General features: G+C 38.1%; 2 protein-coding genes and 1 long non-coding RNA gene across 9 annotated transcripts; 2 read left to right on the forward strand and 1 right to left on the reverse strand.

The window, feature by feature from the left end:
* The first annotated feature begins 15 nt into the window (after nt 1-15).
* LOC133735666 (disease resistance protein At4g27190-like) lies at nt 16-4,625 on the forward strand. The gene is made up of 3 exons (XM_062163061.1): nt 16-3,240; nt 3,444-4,212; nt 4,318-4,625. The coding sequence occupies exons 1-2, from the start codon at nt 88-90 to the stop codon at nt 4,206-4,208; spliced, it is 3,918 nt and encodes a 1,305-aa protein (XP_062019045.1). The 5' UTR covers nt 16-87; the 3' UTR covers nt 4,209-4,212; nt 4,318-4,625.
* Nucleotides 4,626-5,380: 755 nt separating this feature from the next.
* LOC133735305 (uncharacterized) lies at nt 5,381-10,943 on the reverse strand. 6 transcript variants are annotated; one of them, XR_009858917.1, is made up of 10 exons: nt 10,727-10,936; nt 10,254-10,310; nt 9,864-10,153; nt 9,680-9,756; nt 9,174-9,397; nt 8,840-9,090; nt 7,154-7,238; nt 6,923-7,026; nt 6,019-6,099; nt 5,383-5,703 (listed from the first exon to the last, which is right to left on the reverse strand). It is a non-coding gene; the product is annotated as an uncharacterized LOC133735305 (long non-coding RNA). The 6 variants fall into 6 exon arrangements; XR_009858921.1 differs by having other exon boundaries at nt 5,381-5,748; nt 9,174-9,756; nt 10,727-10,940; XR_009858919.1 differs by having other exon boundaries at nt 5,381-5,751; nt 9,174-9,756; nt 10,727-10,940.
* Nucleotides 10,944-11,087: 144 nt separating this feature from the next.
* LOC133735204 (acyl-coenzyme A thioesterase 2, chloroplastic-like) lies at nt 11,088-15,055 on the forward strand. 2 transcript variants are annotated; one of them, XM_062162611.1, is made up of 2 exons: nt 11,088-11,620; nt 14,510-15,055. In XM_062162611.1, exons 1-2 carry the CDS (start codon nt 11,243-11,245, stop codon nt 14,546-14,548), a joined length of 417 nt encoding a protein of 138 aa, XP_062018595.1. In that variant the 5' UTR covers nt 11,088-11,242; the 3' UTR covers nt 14,549-15,055. The 2 variants fall into 2 exon arrangements, with proteins under 2 accessions (XP_062018595.1, XP_062018596.1); XM_062162612.1 differs by lacking the exon at nt 14,510-15,055 and adding an exon at nt 14,074-14,488.
* The last annotated feature ends 894 nt before the right edge of the window (nt 15,056-15,949 follow it).

Below are 15,949 nucleotides of genomic sequence, written 5' to 3' on the forward strand. Positions count from 1 at the left end.
GTAGCCAAGGCAACAACATGCTGCAGCTCCAATGGGTGGTGTCCAAATCTGAAGGTCCGTCTTTCCTTGAGTAGGAAAGCAAAGAAGATGGCTCCAAAGGTAGATGTCCTACTTACAGAAGGAGATTTCGGGACAATATCATGCCCTGCTCGTGCGCAGAAGATTGATTTTCCAGCCATGCAATATTTTGAGGATTCCACTGAGGCACCGGCGAAGCCCCATGGAGGGGCTAGCTCCTCCTCAGGAACATCCGATCCTGCTAAACCAACTGCACCTATGGATCTCTCTGGGCGTCTGAAATATAGGTTGCCTTATACAAAGGATCTCTTGACGGCTCTGCAAGATGACAAGATCAGCATGATTGGCATTTCTGGGACAATCAGAGAGATAGATACAGTAACAACTAAAGAGTTCATGAAAAGAATGAAACAAAAAAAGTTCTTTGAAGAGGTTGCGATGGCAGTTGTCTCCCAGGGTCCAGACTTGAAACGAATACAAGGTGAAATTGCAGAAATGCTAGACCTGAAATTGGAGAATGAGAGTTTGGTTGAACGGGCAGAGAGGCTACGTGCTGTTTTACAGGCATCTGATTCTAAGAGGATTCTTGTAATACTGACTGATGTCTGTGGAATACCGGATTTGGATGCAATTGGAATTTCTCGTGTTGATATCAAGAAAAGCTGCAAGATCATTTTGATTTCACAACTATCAGATGTGTTTGGTGAAAACCGTGAAATGGGTACTCAGAGCAATTTCAAATTGTTATTACAATCCACTCCCAGAGCAAGACCTGTTGAGTTTAGATCAAGAATCTCAGTCATCAGAGATGTAATGGATGCTCTGACAGATGATGAATCCAACCCCATTGTAATATGTGGGATGGGGGGAGTTGGCAAAACAACCTTGGTGATGGAAATTGGTGCAAAAGCGAGTGAAGTAGATCTATTTGATGATGTTGCAATTGCAGAGTTTACTCAAGAACCTGACTTGATCAAAATCCAAGAAAAAATTGCTCAAGCTCTAGGTCTGAAACTTGAAAAAGGTGATGACCGAGCAGCCAAGTTACGAGAAAGATTATCAATGGAGACGAAAAAGGTCCTTGTAATATTGGACAATGTTTGGGGACAACTAGATCTGTGGGAACTAGGAATTCCAATTTCCCGGGATCCAAAAAGTTGCAAACTTCTGGTATCATCACGGAATCAAGATATCTTTAAAGAGATGAAAACCAAAAAGAATTTCCTCATTGGTAGTTTGCTAAAACATGATGCCTGGAGTTTGTTTAAGAAGGTAGCAGGATGTTCCATTGAATCCGATTCCGAGCTGCGTTCTATAGCAGAGCAGGTTCTGGATGAATGTGATGGCTTACCGGTTGCAATTTCTACTGTTGGAAGGGCACTACAAGATGAAAAAATTCCAGTATGGAGAAATGCACTTAGACAACTAAGAATGGCTTGCCCAAAAGATGTTCCAGGAGTTATAGAGCGTGTGTACGGAAAAATAGAGTTCAGTTATGAATGTCTACCAAGCGAGGAAGCCAAATCATGTTTTTTGCTGTGTTGCATATTTCCAGAAAGTGAAGAGTTTCCAATTGAATGGTTGGTTATGTTTGCGATTGGGCTTGGACTTTTTAAAGACATTGATTCAATATCTGGAGCAAGGGATTACGTAATAACAGTGGTTGAAACACTCAAATGTCGTTCTTTGTTGTTAGACGGCGATGAGAAAGATTGGTTTAGAATGCATGATGTGGTGCGTGACGTAGCCGTGTATATAGCCTCCAAAGAGTTAGCACAAAAGAAGAGTGATAAGCTTGAAAGGAGATTTATGTTAAGAAAAGAAAAGGAATTGAAGCATTGGCTCGAGAGTAGTTCACTGAGAGCCGATATGAGTACTACTGAGCTTTTAGTGTTGGGACCCACAGATAGAATTGAACTGGAGCTGCCAGCCACAATTTTCGATGGAATGGAAAATCTCAAGGTTTTACTGATCGGGCGTTCAATCCTCCCATCCCTTTCACTTCCGAAGAATCTTCAAACACTCATTCTATTGGATTGCCATCTCAATATTGATGTCATTGGAGAGCTACGGTCACTCATGATACTCTATTTGCATGACGTCAAACAGTTGCCTGATACATTCAAAAATTTATCTAATCTGAGGTTGTTAAAGTTGACAGGATGTACAGAGCTTAAAGTAATATCACCAGGTGTTATATCGAGTTTATCTCGTCTAGAAGAATTGTACATGGGGAATAGCTTTAACGATTGGGTGGTTGAGAAACTGGGCTCAACAGAAACAATCAATTGGATCTCTCAATTGGAGGTTGATGCCCAACCAGAAGAAGTCAACATGTGGAAGAAATTCAACAGGTTGGCGGTTGAGAAACTAGCCTCAACAGAAACAACAACTGATCAGGTCTCTCAACCGGAGGAGGATAAGGAAAGAAGTGAACCAGAGGAACTCAACAACCTTGGAGATCTGTTCGCAAAGTATGTTCGAGGTTTACGGGGAAACTACGACCATCTCACAAGTTGGGCCAACTCTATGGACTGGAGAGTTGGATTACTTTCAGAGCTACTTTCCTTGTCCCGTTTGACTACTTTAGAAGTGGTTTTACCACCAATTGACATTCTGCGAACCAGTAAGCTATTTCATAAGCTTGAAAGATTTAAGATCTCTATTGGATGGGATGAGCATGAAGACTTGGAGGACTTAAAGGGTAACTACTTGAGAGTTCATGATCTTGAAACAAGCTCTCTTGCGGATACTGGAATCGGTTTGTTGTTAAAGAAAACTAACCAGCTCGAGTTAAAAATGAAGAATTTGACTGACCCTCACAATGTCTTAGATGTAAACTGCTGTGCAAACTTGGAGTCACTTACCCTCAAAGACTCTGATTCTGTGGAATATCTGATTGACATGACTCTTAAGCAAGATACTCCACGAAGCGTCTTTCCCGTCTTTCATGGTGACCTGGCACTGGGGTTGCTTCAGAAACTAGAAAGCCTAACTTTACAGGATTGCCAGTCATTGGAGGCAATTTTTGCCTTGGAAGGATCGGGACATCATGTCAAAGAGATCAACTTCCTTAGTTTGAGGCGGTTGAAACTTGAAGGTCTACCAAGCTTCACTGGAATGAGCAGAAGTACTTGTAAGGGGATGGAAAGGCAACTGGAAGGCAGCAGTCTCTATCCCAATAGTTTGGCCGTTGAACATTCACTTTTGTCTGACCCCAAGGTATTTTTCCTTTTAGAAAAGTTGTACTTTGTCACATCTTTGGAAGTAAATTTCATAGGACCCAAAAAAGGAATTCCCAAATATATATGTATTGTTGTTGCTGTGATGTAAAACTATAAGAACAAATGGTTGGACAACGTAAGCGAGCAAGTAATTTTTGGGAGATAGTACTATATTAATAACAGATCTCAATGTATTTGCAGGTTGTCTTTCCCGTCTTGGAATACCTGACAATTAGCCGTCTGGGCAACTGGAAAGAGATATGGAATAGCCGACTTTCACCCAACTCCTTCTCTGAATTAAGAAGGCTCACTGTCGAGGATTGTGACAAACTATTGCATTTGGTACCAACACAAATGCGAAATAGATTGCAGAGATTGGAGACCATATGGGTATTCAACTGTTCTTCACTGGAAGAGATTTTTGAAGTCGGAAGATTGACCGTCAATGAAGGGAATGCTTCAATTTCTCAGTCAGACAAAATAGATTCAAATATTTCCCAATCTGATCAAGGGATGCAAATAAATGATATCATGGATTTCAAACAATCTTGTCAGGGCTTTCAGAATTTAACTGAACTACATGTTAGATCTTGTGGCAGTTTGAGATACCTGCTCGCTCCTTCGATTGCCAGAGGTCTTGTCAAGCTCGAACGTCTAGTTATAATATCTTGCGAGAAGATCGAAGCAATAGTCGCAGCAGATGAGGGTGAAGAAACAGAGGATGAAAGCATGCTCCCTCAGCTATCTTCTTTGATTCTTTTGGATCTACCCAATCTTGGAAACTTTTCGCAAGGCAAATATACTTTTAATTGGCCACTAGTGAGAGAGATCGGTATTAGCAATTGCAACAAAATGAACAACTTCTGTTCAGGATCCCTCAGCATAGCACGGGCAGTGTGGATATATGTCTCTGATTCTGGTGAGAATCTCAAGCAGGAGCTGAATGATAGCAAGAAAGAAAGCTGATCAGGTATGCAATTGCAATTCTACTGCTGTACAGTCCTATATCATATGTGTTTTGACCGAGCATCAGGATAAATGTGTAATATGTTTCAATGTGAATCAAATTTTGCAGATCTGGACGCAGTGCATTTCTGCTCGTGGAGAAGTTAATCTAGGAGTGGCTTGGTACAAGTCGGTTGGGATGTTCTTTATGTCTGCCGCATTTTCCGCTCGAGCTCACTTCAGCCTGGGGAGCGGTGGCGACAGACACTTGTTTAATCTAGTTGAGTGATGAGTAGAAAAGATAAGAAAAAAACGACTGTTCTTGTAGTTTGAATCCTTGTGTGTATTTGGAAACAACAAGAAGTAGTTGTGTTGTAATCTTTTCCTGCTTCTTTTGTTTTAGTGATTTGGATATTCATTGTGGTGGACATAGCCAAATTCGAGGTGAACTACATAATTATGTGTCTTCTTGTAGTTGTGTTGTGTTTCATTTGTCTTTCCTTCTTCAATGCGTTTGTGAAATTTACAGGTTAGTTAAAGTAAATGCACATATTCTTGTATGTCTAAATGACTAAATGTATCAAAGTCATGAAATAAAACACGACAGTAGTTAAATATACAAACGTATTTATGAGTATTGTACCACTCGAAGACGAGGATCTACTATTCAAAGTGTCAATCCTATTGCATTCTCAAAACTTTTAAGTATATTTCGACAACTTCGTGGACATGATTGTGTTATATCTTACAAAATTAATTATTGTAAGTGCATGCACATACCAGTGAGACAATTTGGTGAAAATTTGGAGGGAACTATGGAAGTACTTAAGTAGCTAATGGAGGAATAATACTGGTAATATGAAACTGCTCAAACATTTATTAACACAAAAATTGCATTTCATAATAATCCTACTATATGAAGATTTAACTTTTTTTTTTCTTTTCTTGTAATAAAATAAGGTAGGCTGCTATTTGTCGACACCACTCTCAAGTAGAAAATAGGCAAACTTGAGTAGAAAATCTTTACCCCCACACCACTCTTTCTGGTCACAGTTGCTGTGGACAAAATAGTATTGTAGAAGATAATTGGTATCAACTTTGATATGAAAATAGTAGGTAACTAGGCATCAACCCCTGCGCGATGTTGCGGGTATGATATATGTTTAACTACAACAATTAGCCAAAATATAAAACCAAACTTAAAAACTTGATACTTAAATTTAGCCTTTTGGAGATGCTCATTGATAGTTTGATACGATCATTTATCGAAAGAGTATGTGGACTCTTTTCGCATTCTTTCGGTTTTTTCCCAATTTTTCAACAGACAACATTTTAGCCCAGCTACTAATTCACCCTGCCTTGTCAATACTGTTATCTTCAAAATTCAATGAAATTCACCTTTGCCCGTACAATTTCATTTTTAAATCTTTGACAGTAGACCATGTGGAGAAACTTCACTACTGTGACAGTAGACCATCTTCCACTTCTCCTGCCCATCATCCATTTCTGGTCGGGACTGTAGCCAATGAAGGATACAGGAAGTAAGATACGTCTGACCGAACTACTGAATATATAGAATAACAGAACTTAGCATTCCAGTTTTTAACTCTTATGATTTGCTAATTCAGGTGATACAATAACAGTGAAAATCTATGGATATGCCTCCACAGAAATCTTTACAATATGCCAAATTGGAACCTCTAAGAAGCCAGTTAAAAGGGAGCATATCAGCAATACATTCCACAAAACCAACAGAATCAGAGTCCGAAATCTAGAGATCGTTCGGCTTCAATTTTCAGGTTGGAGTAGGGAAAACAAATGGATCGCTTACCTTTGAGATCAGTTCTCAAGCAGACTCGAGCAATATTTGCAGTCCAAGAGTTGCCATAACAGATGCAAAGACAATGTCACCCTGCACGAGCAAGCATAATTAGTACAGAATCTGGAGATATACAAAGAACAAAAACAGAGCTGACAAACAGTAATTCATTATGAACAACGTGGACACAACTTTGCATGTCCAACACAATATGTTGATTGTGCCAGCCAAATGTACTCATTCCTAGTTGCTCAAAACTAAAATATAGTCTTCGCTCAACCAATGCTATCTCTCTATTATCTCATCAACTGTTGTAAGAAAGAATCTAACTATTTTCAAAATCGTTCTAGTTAGCAAAATTGATAATGCCTTACCACTGGTTACAAAGAGCAGGAAATTTGCTACATTTTATATATCTCAATCTTAGCTAGCTGCTTCATTTCATCCCGAAATTTATTCAAAATAGGGCAGATTTAAAAACAATATAAACTTAAAGAAAAAAACATATGTGTTTTAATTGAGAAATTAGAACTCCAAGATGTCCCATGTTATGAGAAACAATGACAGTAAGGGCCTCTTTCAATAACCACTTTTTTTTTTTTGAAAGGTTCAATAACCACTTTGATACACTTAGGTTTGGTTTCTAGAGGCTTTATGTCAAATAATTATAAATACTGGTGAAAAAGGGTCAAACCCCATGCCTACAAAGTAAAGCACTGTTATTCATTTGCGATGCTCAAATTTGTAATGGCACGATTATGTATGCAATAAAGCATAGATTGGCATAGTCATCCAATACAAAAATTCGGAGGTATCAAGAACCATCAACTAAGGTTAATATATATCACACCTTAAGCAGCAAAAACCTACTACTATCAAACACATAATTTCAGTTGATAACACTGATACAAAGTACCTCATTGAGGCGTTCAGCATCCCTCATCTTTTCCAACGTCCAATGATCAAGTAACACCCTATTTTCACGGTTTAAAGTATCACCTCCACTGTAAGTCCCTCAGCCTGGATTGTGGGGAATCCAATAAACCACAAAAAACCCTGTCAATTTTATTTTACGCAGGGACTCAATAATCCTATTCTCAATCTGATATCAGATCAGCTGATGCATATTAATAGAGTAGCGGCATACCTTTGTTTTTGCATGACTGAAAGATGCTTCAACACCAAATCACAGCATTGATATAAGAAATAATTACAACTACTGCAAATGAAACCTGCAATAAGAACCCTCAGAATCAATACAGGGATTTATTATATCAAACATGCATCACTGCAGCATTAATTTGAAAAACCTTTTAAGAGTTGAGCTAGAACCCAAAGGCCACAGTGAATAAAGACAACAAAACCCAGGAATCTCAATACCTGATTTCTAACTGTAACCAAAAACCAATTCACCAAATACCCATTTCCCATAATCAAAAGCAATGAATCAGAGATAGACAGAAGAATCATGGTATACACTTACAAAAAGAAAAATCTTTTTTTCTTTTTTTATCTCACAACCCAAGAGATTTTCAATTAAAAGTTCAAGTTCCAGGCCAAAGAGAGAAGATGCACACAAAAATTCATAAAATACAAATGAGTAGCATTGCGGTCTGTGTTTGTAAAAACAATCAGCAGGTTGTGAATGGAGAATGCTATTCAAATAGAACTCATGCAGCTAAAATTGAGACTCTAGAGCTGTTCAAATAGATTAATATACTTGAATTTTGGACCATGAAACAGCAACAGGGAAGTCATGTTTGGTAAGCAGTTATTTTAAGTATAAACATAAACAGAATAAGAGGAACTGGTCACAGGTTCAAGAAAATGCAAAAGGGTCATGGTTATTTGTTATTGGAGTTGTCATAGATTCGAAGTACCATTGCTAATCAAAGTACCTGAAACCAAGACCGCACCCAATAGCTTTGTGCAGAGCTCTGCTATTCATATATATATATAGATACACACACACACACATATGTATATATAACATAGTAGTTGCAACTGCGCACATGCAAAAGGGGGAAAAAATAGAAGAGAGGTTCTGTTCAAAAGTGAAATTAAAAGAGTGGAAAATAAACATAGTTGATAGTTATAGATAAGCAATCAATTTTTGTTTCTATCTATATCTTTAAGCTTTAGTAGTTAAAGCAAACACGTTCATACTATGTATTGAGCAAACCCTGTACACCATCAGAACTCTGAAGCATTCGCTGAGTTAACTAAACCTATTACATAAGAAAGAATTTGTCCACCCCCCCCAAAAAAATCTGTTCACTCACATAAAGAGCTATCTTAGGCAATGAGTTCTGAAAACACATTCCTAATTTCCAATAATACGACCTAAAATCTAAACAATCTTAACTACTTTCGCATTCACTAACAGACCCCAAAAGCAATCAACCATTTCAATTTCTTTTTGTTTCGAAAATAAGTGGGGGTTCTAGGTAATATATGTCAAACAATACATCTCATTTTAATGATACTCCAGTACACTAAGCCGTGTTCAAGCTATTGCATTTCCAGGATTCCCTTCATAGTATGCATAGAGGAAAATACAATTTTGTCGATATACAATAGGTTTATAGTTACATACTACAACAACTATAATTGAAAGGATGGAGAATCAGTGAATCACATGTCTGTAATTCCATACAATCACAGAATAACATGGAATCGCTGTAGTCTGTAACCATTATAGTTACAGACAACAGCAACTATAAACCCAAATAATTCAAAGGATGGAGAATCTGAGAAAAAGTAAATGGAAAGTATTAGAAGCTATGCTTGAGTAGCATGCCATCAAACTACTGCATGATAGCATATATAATACCTCCAGCGGCTCAATTTCTGTAGCAAAGAAGAGGAACAATCATCTCTGTCTCACCTAAAGAATAACATAAAAGGCATTAAATTGAGTGAGTTAGATTTCAGAAAACACTTGAAATGACAGAATTTAGCAAAAACTGAAACAGATTAAGGAAAATTATTGGTTGCACATTCCTCAGTCAATTTCTTTTGATACTATGCTCATCCTCCCTGAAAATCCATAAGCTTCAAAATGAATAACAATCTCAACAACGCCTGCATTACTCAAACCCAAAATCAGTGACATGCACAGATTGAGAATGACTTTAAAGAAATTCTTTGAAAAAAAGCTACTGTACCTGGGCAAAACGAATACAACCTCTGCGTATGTCGCCCTCTATCAATCCACCTCTTCAACTCTCTTTCTGCCAGGCAAACAACGTCTCTCTTTCAGCTCCTGTCTCTTCTGCGCAGCAGAGAAGGGGCGACCCGCCATCGCTCAAAGTAATTAGGTGGTGGCTCAACAGATCAACAGGTGGCAAGGGTAATGAGCAAAATATGGGCAAAGCAGCAGGGCAAATTACTATTCATAAGGATTTAGAGGTTTAAAATAGGTAACTAGGCAACTCGCCCACTCAATGCTGCGGGGTTATGTTTTTTTTTTCCTGAATTCATGTTTATAACCTAATGTGAGATGGTAATTCATTCATAATCTCTTTGAACCTCTCATCAGCCAATATATTCTTAAAATGTCAATGACTTTACATAGCTGAGATCAAATTCTAAAATGCTGTAAAATCAAATCCAAACGTAATACCCTCATATTCCGAATTATCTCATTACAACCATAGTCAGAAAAGGATACTTGAAGTTTCCCATTGATTTTGCAACACCTGCAACTACCGGAGCAACACCAATGTGAATTCCTCCACCCATTCTAGCCTGCATGTAATTCAACGTCAAATGCAGAATGGCTAAAATAAGTCTGATAATATCTCAAAGGGGCTAAGGTTGGGAACAAAGAACAAGGGAACATAATTTGAGCTTACCATAACGAATACCATGTCTGACCCATATAGTGCTTCTTCTATGATTTTAGGCTTTGTTTGACAGCATTCACACCAACATCTGGCATGGGTTTCCACCAGCACCAAGACCCCTGGTAAGCTCTTGACCAATTTTTAAACGGTTCTCAGGAAAGACAGGCGAGATTCTCATGGCTTGAACATATTCCTTCCAATTGTTCATTAACTATACAATTTCCCTTCTCTCCAGTGATATATGAAGCAGAATGCTTTCCATTAGCAGTTCCATATTCCCCCAAAACCCAGCAAATGACCTGTAATCACAACTAAACGTTAATATATCAACAATATTCTTTCATAAACTTCTACATAAAAGCAAAATAGGATGAAGAGAATTGAGAGGACAGAGCATACCTGACGAAATACAGACTAAAGCTTTGGCTCTCCAATTATGCGCAAATACGACTCCACCTACATAGAAAAATCTTCATTGCCACACCCAAAAAAAGGGCAAGCAAATGGTCTAGAAGACGGGGAAGAAGAAACTAAAGCATCAATTTTGTAAATATTCCAGTCTTTAAGTTAAAGAGATAGCAGCCAAAAGGGAGTGAAGTAATTACAGAATTAAATCTCACAGCAAAATTTACAAAAATTTAGAATATGAAATTTCCAACCCATATTCATCATAATCAATAAACATGACCACAGTAGATAATGATTATATCCAACATATACACACATCAACTGATTCAATTCAATATTGAATTTCGAAGAACCACCACAACCAAACTACTTGACTAATCATCAAGAAATTGAAAAAAGAAAATCAAAATTCAACCAATTAGGAAAATCAAGATTCAATTTTGGAGAACCTCACTATCAATTACCAAGAAATTCAATTAGTCGTCACCGGAGCTGGAAGATGCGCAACCCAGAATCTCCATCTTCTCTCTCTCTCTCTCTCTCTCTCTCCCAAACAGCGAGAAGATCCACTCTGCAAGCCACGCAACCAAGCCATGGAGGGGCAAAACAGTTGAAGAGACTAGAAATAAGAGGCAAAATCGTCCCAACACTTAAGGCCTTATACTGTTCATCCAACGATAGCCTTCTGTCATCAATTGAAATCCAACTAACAAAACTAATTGTAACATGTTTAAAGATGACATTACTAAAGAAATAAGGCAGCATGTGATATGGGTCAATATCGTTATTCGTTACATAGCGTCGTAGACAGGAAGAGTCAATAGGCCAGAAACGTGTATAGCCTTAGCCCCCATATTTACGGAGGCCGCAAAACCATAATTAGTACTTGACCAAATCTTAAACTACCAAAACAGAATCAAGTCAATTCCATAAACTGTATCCCCTGATTCCCCAGAAATCAAAATTCCAAGAACTCCATCATGGACCCAAATTCATCTCCTTCCAATTCCAATTCCAACACCACCATTCCGGTAGTGGCAACCCTCCCCGCTTTCGGGTCGGACTCTTTGACCCGGAAGCCCATCAGCTTGTGGCCCGGAATGTTCCACTCGCCGGTGACCCAGGCACTGTGGGAAGCGAGGTCTCACATGTTCGAGAGGCTCTTGGACCCACCAGCAGACGCTCCTCCGCAGAGCGAATTGCTGAACAAGACTCCGTCTCAGAGCAGGACTACAATTCTCTACAATTTCTCTGCTGATTTTATACTGAGGGAGCAGTACAGGGATCCTTGGAATGAGGTCCGAATTGGGAAACTGCTTGAAGACCTTGATGCTTTAGCTGGAACCATTTCTGTCAAGGTATCACTTTTTTAGTCTTTCTGTGTTTGGATTTGTGGGTTTTGCTTCAAATTTGGTTACTTGAACTGGGTTGTGATTGGTTATGGAGTCATACATATGTGGACCATATCAAAGTAGATTGTATGGGGAATGAATAGCTGAGAAAGAAAAAGACAAGTGGTAAATCAAATGTGTTTATCGAAAATTTGTGATCATTAGGCTGAATTGCACTTTGAACTCAATAAGCCTGACCTTTTGAACTCTCAACAATTGTGGCCTTGGAGATAGAAAATGAGGAGTATGTCTTGTTTGCTGGTATTTGCAGCTATTTTTAATTTTCTTGCTGGTATTATCATCTCTTTGGTATTATCAGTTACTGCGATTAAAACGATTGGATGTTTACTTCTTCTATTTTCTTTTGCCAAATATCATGTACCATGGCAATCAGCAAAAAAAATTATAACATGAACTTTCCTCAATTGATCACATTGAAGCTCCAAAATCTGCCACAACTCATGAGTCTGATGTATCCAAATAGTTCAGCTCCAAAAACTGGCTCTACTATACTACATTTAGCTTGTGGAAATGTTAAAAGAGGTAGTGCCCCATCTACATTAGGAGTCTTAAGGATCCATGTGGAAGAGACTATGTTGATCCTATCAAGTCACATTCATTAGGACACACTTTTCAGTTATGTAGAACACGTCGTTGATACTTTCTAGTATCCTGTTTGTTTTGTGTACTATTGTTAGTGCTCACCTTCATATACTTCACTCTTGTATTCTTAGTGCTAGGTGTCTCATTTCTATTCGTGGACTGAAGTAGTATAGACCGTTTATTATTGCATCAGGGTAGTGAGGATGCAAATCCTTTTAAGCTCAGTGTTCAGGACCAATTTACTTAATCATCTGTCTCCCTTTGATGTTTGTCTTGGGAGTACGTTTTTTCCTTTATTAATAGTCTTGAAATTTAAGAGAAAAAGAACCTCCATGAAATATTCCCTGTAATGCCTTTGAGTCATAAATCTAGATCTTATCTACATGTCAAGACGAGGGAAATTGGCTTCCGTGTAATATCTTGCTATAGAATTTAGTGATGGTTTGCACTCATCTCTGAAAAACAGACATGCAACCTCTGTTCGGAAATTTTTTAAGGGTTTAGGCATGCATTATGGTTAAAAATGTTTTAGAGTCTGTGAAAAGATCGATACACATGTTTTATGTTTTCAAGTGCACACACAAGGTTTAGGTAGATGTCTCTGTACTTTCCAATGCCCTAAACCCTAACCTCTAAACGGCATCCTTAAGGCATTGGGTACTTTCCATACTGAAAGGAAGGTTAAAGTGTCAATTAGATCCCTATAGGTGCCTTTTCATCATGTAAAATTTCCTTTTTAGTGCAGAATTTATACCCTTAAAAATAGGTTGTTGGACCCATTAGGAGTAGTCTGCATATGCTGAGACAACATGTGCAGCCAGCACTACATCCTTCAAGTCTGATGGTTCCAGTCAGTATCTCCACCATTTAGTCAGACTGATAGTAAGAAAAGAACTGATATTGATGAGCGTAGCAACTTCACCAACTCTCTCCTCTCATTTTCTGCAATTACTAATCTCAGCCCAAATTACATTGAGAGTTTCCACATTACCGAAGGCACAAATCAAGAATTTTGACAAGTTTCACTTATAATGATTGAACTTTTCTCTGTTGCATTACTAAGGTGTGAATATTTTGACTTGTGTGAATGAAGGTTCTTGTCACATAATCTCTATGTGCAGATGCTCGGTCGTTTGGTCACATATTCAAATGCTTTATATTATGTGGTTCAGAGTCTAGAGTTTATGGATTGTGATTGAGTGAGTGCATATATTTCAGAACAGAGAGCACTTTCCATTTCTAAATAATGAAACTCTTCTGTAATATTTCTTTGACCCTTGTTTCTTGCTGTAGTTATCATTTGTGTTTAGAAGTTGATAACTTTTAATAATACATTGTAGTGAGATAGAATGTCAATGGATCTCAACCGGCAATGCCGGTGATGGATGGGATCCGACTTGACAAATGGACGGTTCTGTGATGTGTGAGATTATATGTCAAAATCATGAATCATCCATCTTACAAGGTTCCTTCTCATTTCTGTATATCGTCTTCTCAGAAATTTTATACTTTTCTGTTTTTTTTCTTATACTCGCTTCGTTAATGTTGATGAGCTCTCATTTTTGTGATTGAATGAGTATTCAGCCATGTGGGTTTATCTTTTGCTGCATAATTTGTTTCACATTTCTACAAATTCTCGGAATTTATGCATTTGTTTATTGGTTCCCACTTCGCCTGAGGACCCTTTAATTAGTTACTGTTTGATAAGACCTCAACGAAGAAAGCTAAGAACCAAAGGCACAGAAGATTGACAGCACAAGTATAGAGAAATTGTCTAATAATTGTTTAGCTAACAAATTCACATGTTTCAAATGCAGTGCAATCTTTGAAGGTAAGCAACACTGAAAATATAATAATTATTTTCAAACCTCTGAGTTTGACCGTTCCGGTTCATTTTTACATTCGTTATGAACTGTTGGGATTGAGGATGGCACTATGGTTCATTTAAGCACAGCATGACGGTTTCACTCTTGGTTAGTGGATTAGGGGCCATTGGGAAATTGTAAATGTTCCAGTTTTCTCGCCTCCTTATTTATTTTTTGATGGTATTTGTTCCTGTCAGTTGTTAGCAACAGGAGAACACACATTCCTGTACTTTCAAATTACAGATTAGTTAGTTTCCTGGAAAGTCAAATAAGTGAGTTCATTATGTGTTTTGTAATTTTTCTTCATCTTATTGCCATCAGACATCATTTGTCGCATGACCAATGGATGCTTTAAGTTTTCTGACCTTCTGATCTTGTGCATTGCCAGGAGTCGTTTGGCGTTTTTTGGCAAATGTTAAGGATCTAAACGCCCACTAGCAAAGGAACCATATGTCATCCAAAGTAGCCCCAATTTACATACTCAAGATTTTCTCATTCTGGCATATCCAATGCGCCATCTGTTGCTCCAAATTGTGGTCCTCTTCATGTGATGTGGTTGGTTAATGCTGTGACAGATTCGACTTAATAAAAGAAATTTTGTTTTGTAGAAGGCTGTGACAATTCTTATTCTTTAGCCCTTTCAGCCATCATATTTGTGGCTCGTCACTCTAGGACTGGGAAGCTGCTGCAGTTAATCGGCCCTTACCAGTAGCTAAAAGAGAACGATTGCTTTTCAAGGAAGCAGAAGCCAGAAATTTGACGTTGAAGGTCTAGAATACAAAGAAAATTATGCTACTACTGCAACATTACTCCCTTTGCCTAGAGAAAATGAAATTGAGTGATCTATCCTAGTTGAAATATGTGTGGAATCAAAACAACATTCTGACATCTCAAAGCTTAAAAGAGCTCCAAATTGAGAGCTGTTCCAGATTGAGATATGTGTTCCCATTGTTCATAATTAAAGGTCTAGTGAAACTAGAATTCATGTATAAATTAACTGCTCTCGGATGGAAGACATCATCACAAATGAAGGAGGCAGAGATGGAGAGGAAAACAAACTTGTTTCCCAAGTAAAGCATCTCCATTTTAAGGATTCAACTTGCCTCAGAACAATTTGCCCTTCTCCATGTACGGTTGACGGCCCATCATGGAACACATTGGTGCTCACCGCGCCGGTTGCCTTAACGGGAAGTCACCAGACCCACTTTTTCACTCAAAAGGTATGAATGTGATTCAAAACCTAAAATTAACTCAAAGTATAATTTCAAGAGTGTTTTCGTTGCATTGAAAAATTTATACTTGAGAAAGCAAAATCTAAGAACTGATACTTTTCAGAAATAATACCTCAAGATAAGCATCACATGACTGTAGCATCATGTTAAATTTTACTTTCAGTGAAGATGAAGATGGATGAGGTCGGAAGACGTTTATCTGCTTTTTTGGTCATGTCCAGGTGGATAAGATTCTTACCTTCCGAGCAGGATTTGTTACTTGATATCCGAACGTCCAAACACAACTCATTAGATCCTGTCCGTGGATTATATATGAAATTAAAGCCTGGGCCCACTAATAAAGGGACTTTTACTGCTTTATTGTTCTAGTTGAGTAGTGAAGATCAAAACTAAACTGGGAATGAGTCTTGATCATCTCTCTACTCTCTACTCCTGCCTCCAGAATTTCTGCATTTCTCTTCTCTGAACAACAACAAAACAATTCGAAAGAGAAAGGTACGAGTTATTTGCCATTTCCAATTGAGTTCCAGGTGTTTGGCTCCAAAACCAGTTGGCTTGCAAACTGTCTCTTTTGAGTGAGTGATTGCGCAGGCGTG

This window comes from Rosa rugosa, chromosome 3, assembly GCF_958449725.1.
Source record: "Rosa rugosa chromosome 3, drRosRugo1.1, whole genome shotgun sequence".
Classification (NCBI taxonomy): Eukaryota; Viridiplantae; Streptophyta; class Magnoliopsida; order Rosales; family Rosaceae; genus Rosa; species Rosa rugosa.

Coding starts and splice junctions, on each gene's coding strand:
- LOC133735666 (XM_062163061.1), top strand. CDS start 88: ATGGCTCCAAAGGTAGATGTCCTACTTACAGAAGGAGATTTCGGGACA. Junction 3,241..3,443: donor CACTTTTGTCTGACCCCAAG/GTATTTTTCCTT, acceptor ATGTATTTGCAG/GTTGTCTTTCCCGTCTTGGA.
- LOC133735204 (XM_062162611.1), top strand. CDS start 11,243: ATGGACCCAAATTCATCTCCTTCCAATTCCAATTCCAACACCACCATT. Junction 11,621..14,509: donor CTGGAACCATTTCTGTCAAG/GTATCACTTTTT, acceptor GTGCATTGCCAG/GAGTCGTTTGGCGTTTTTTG.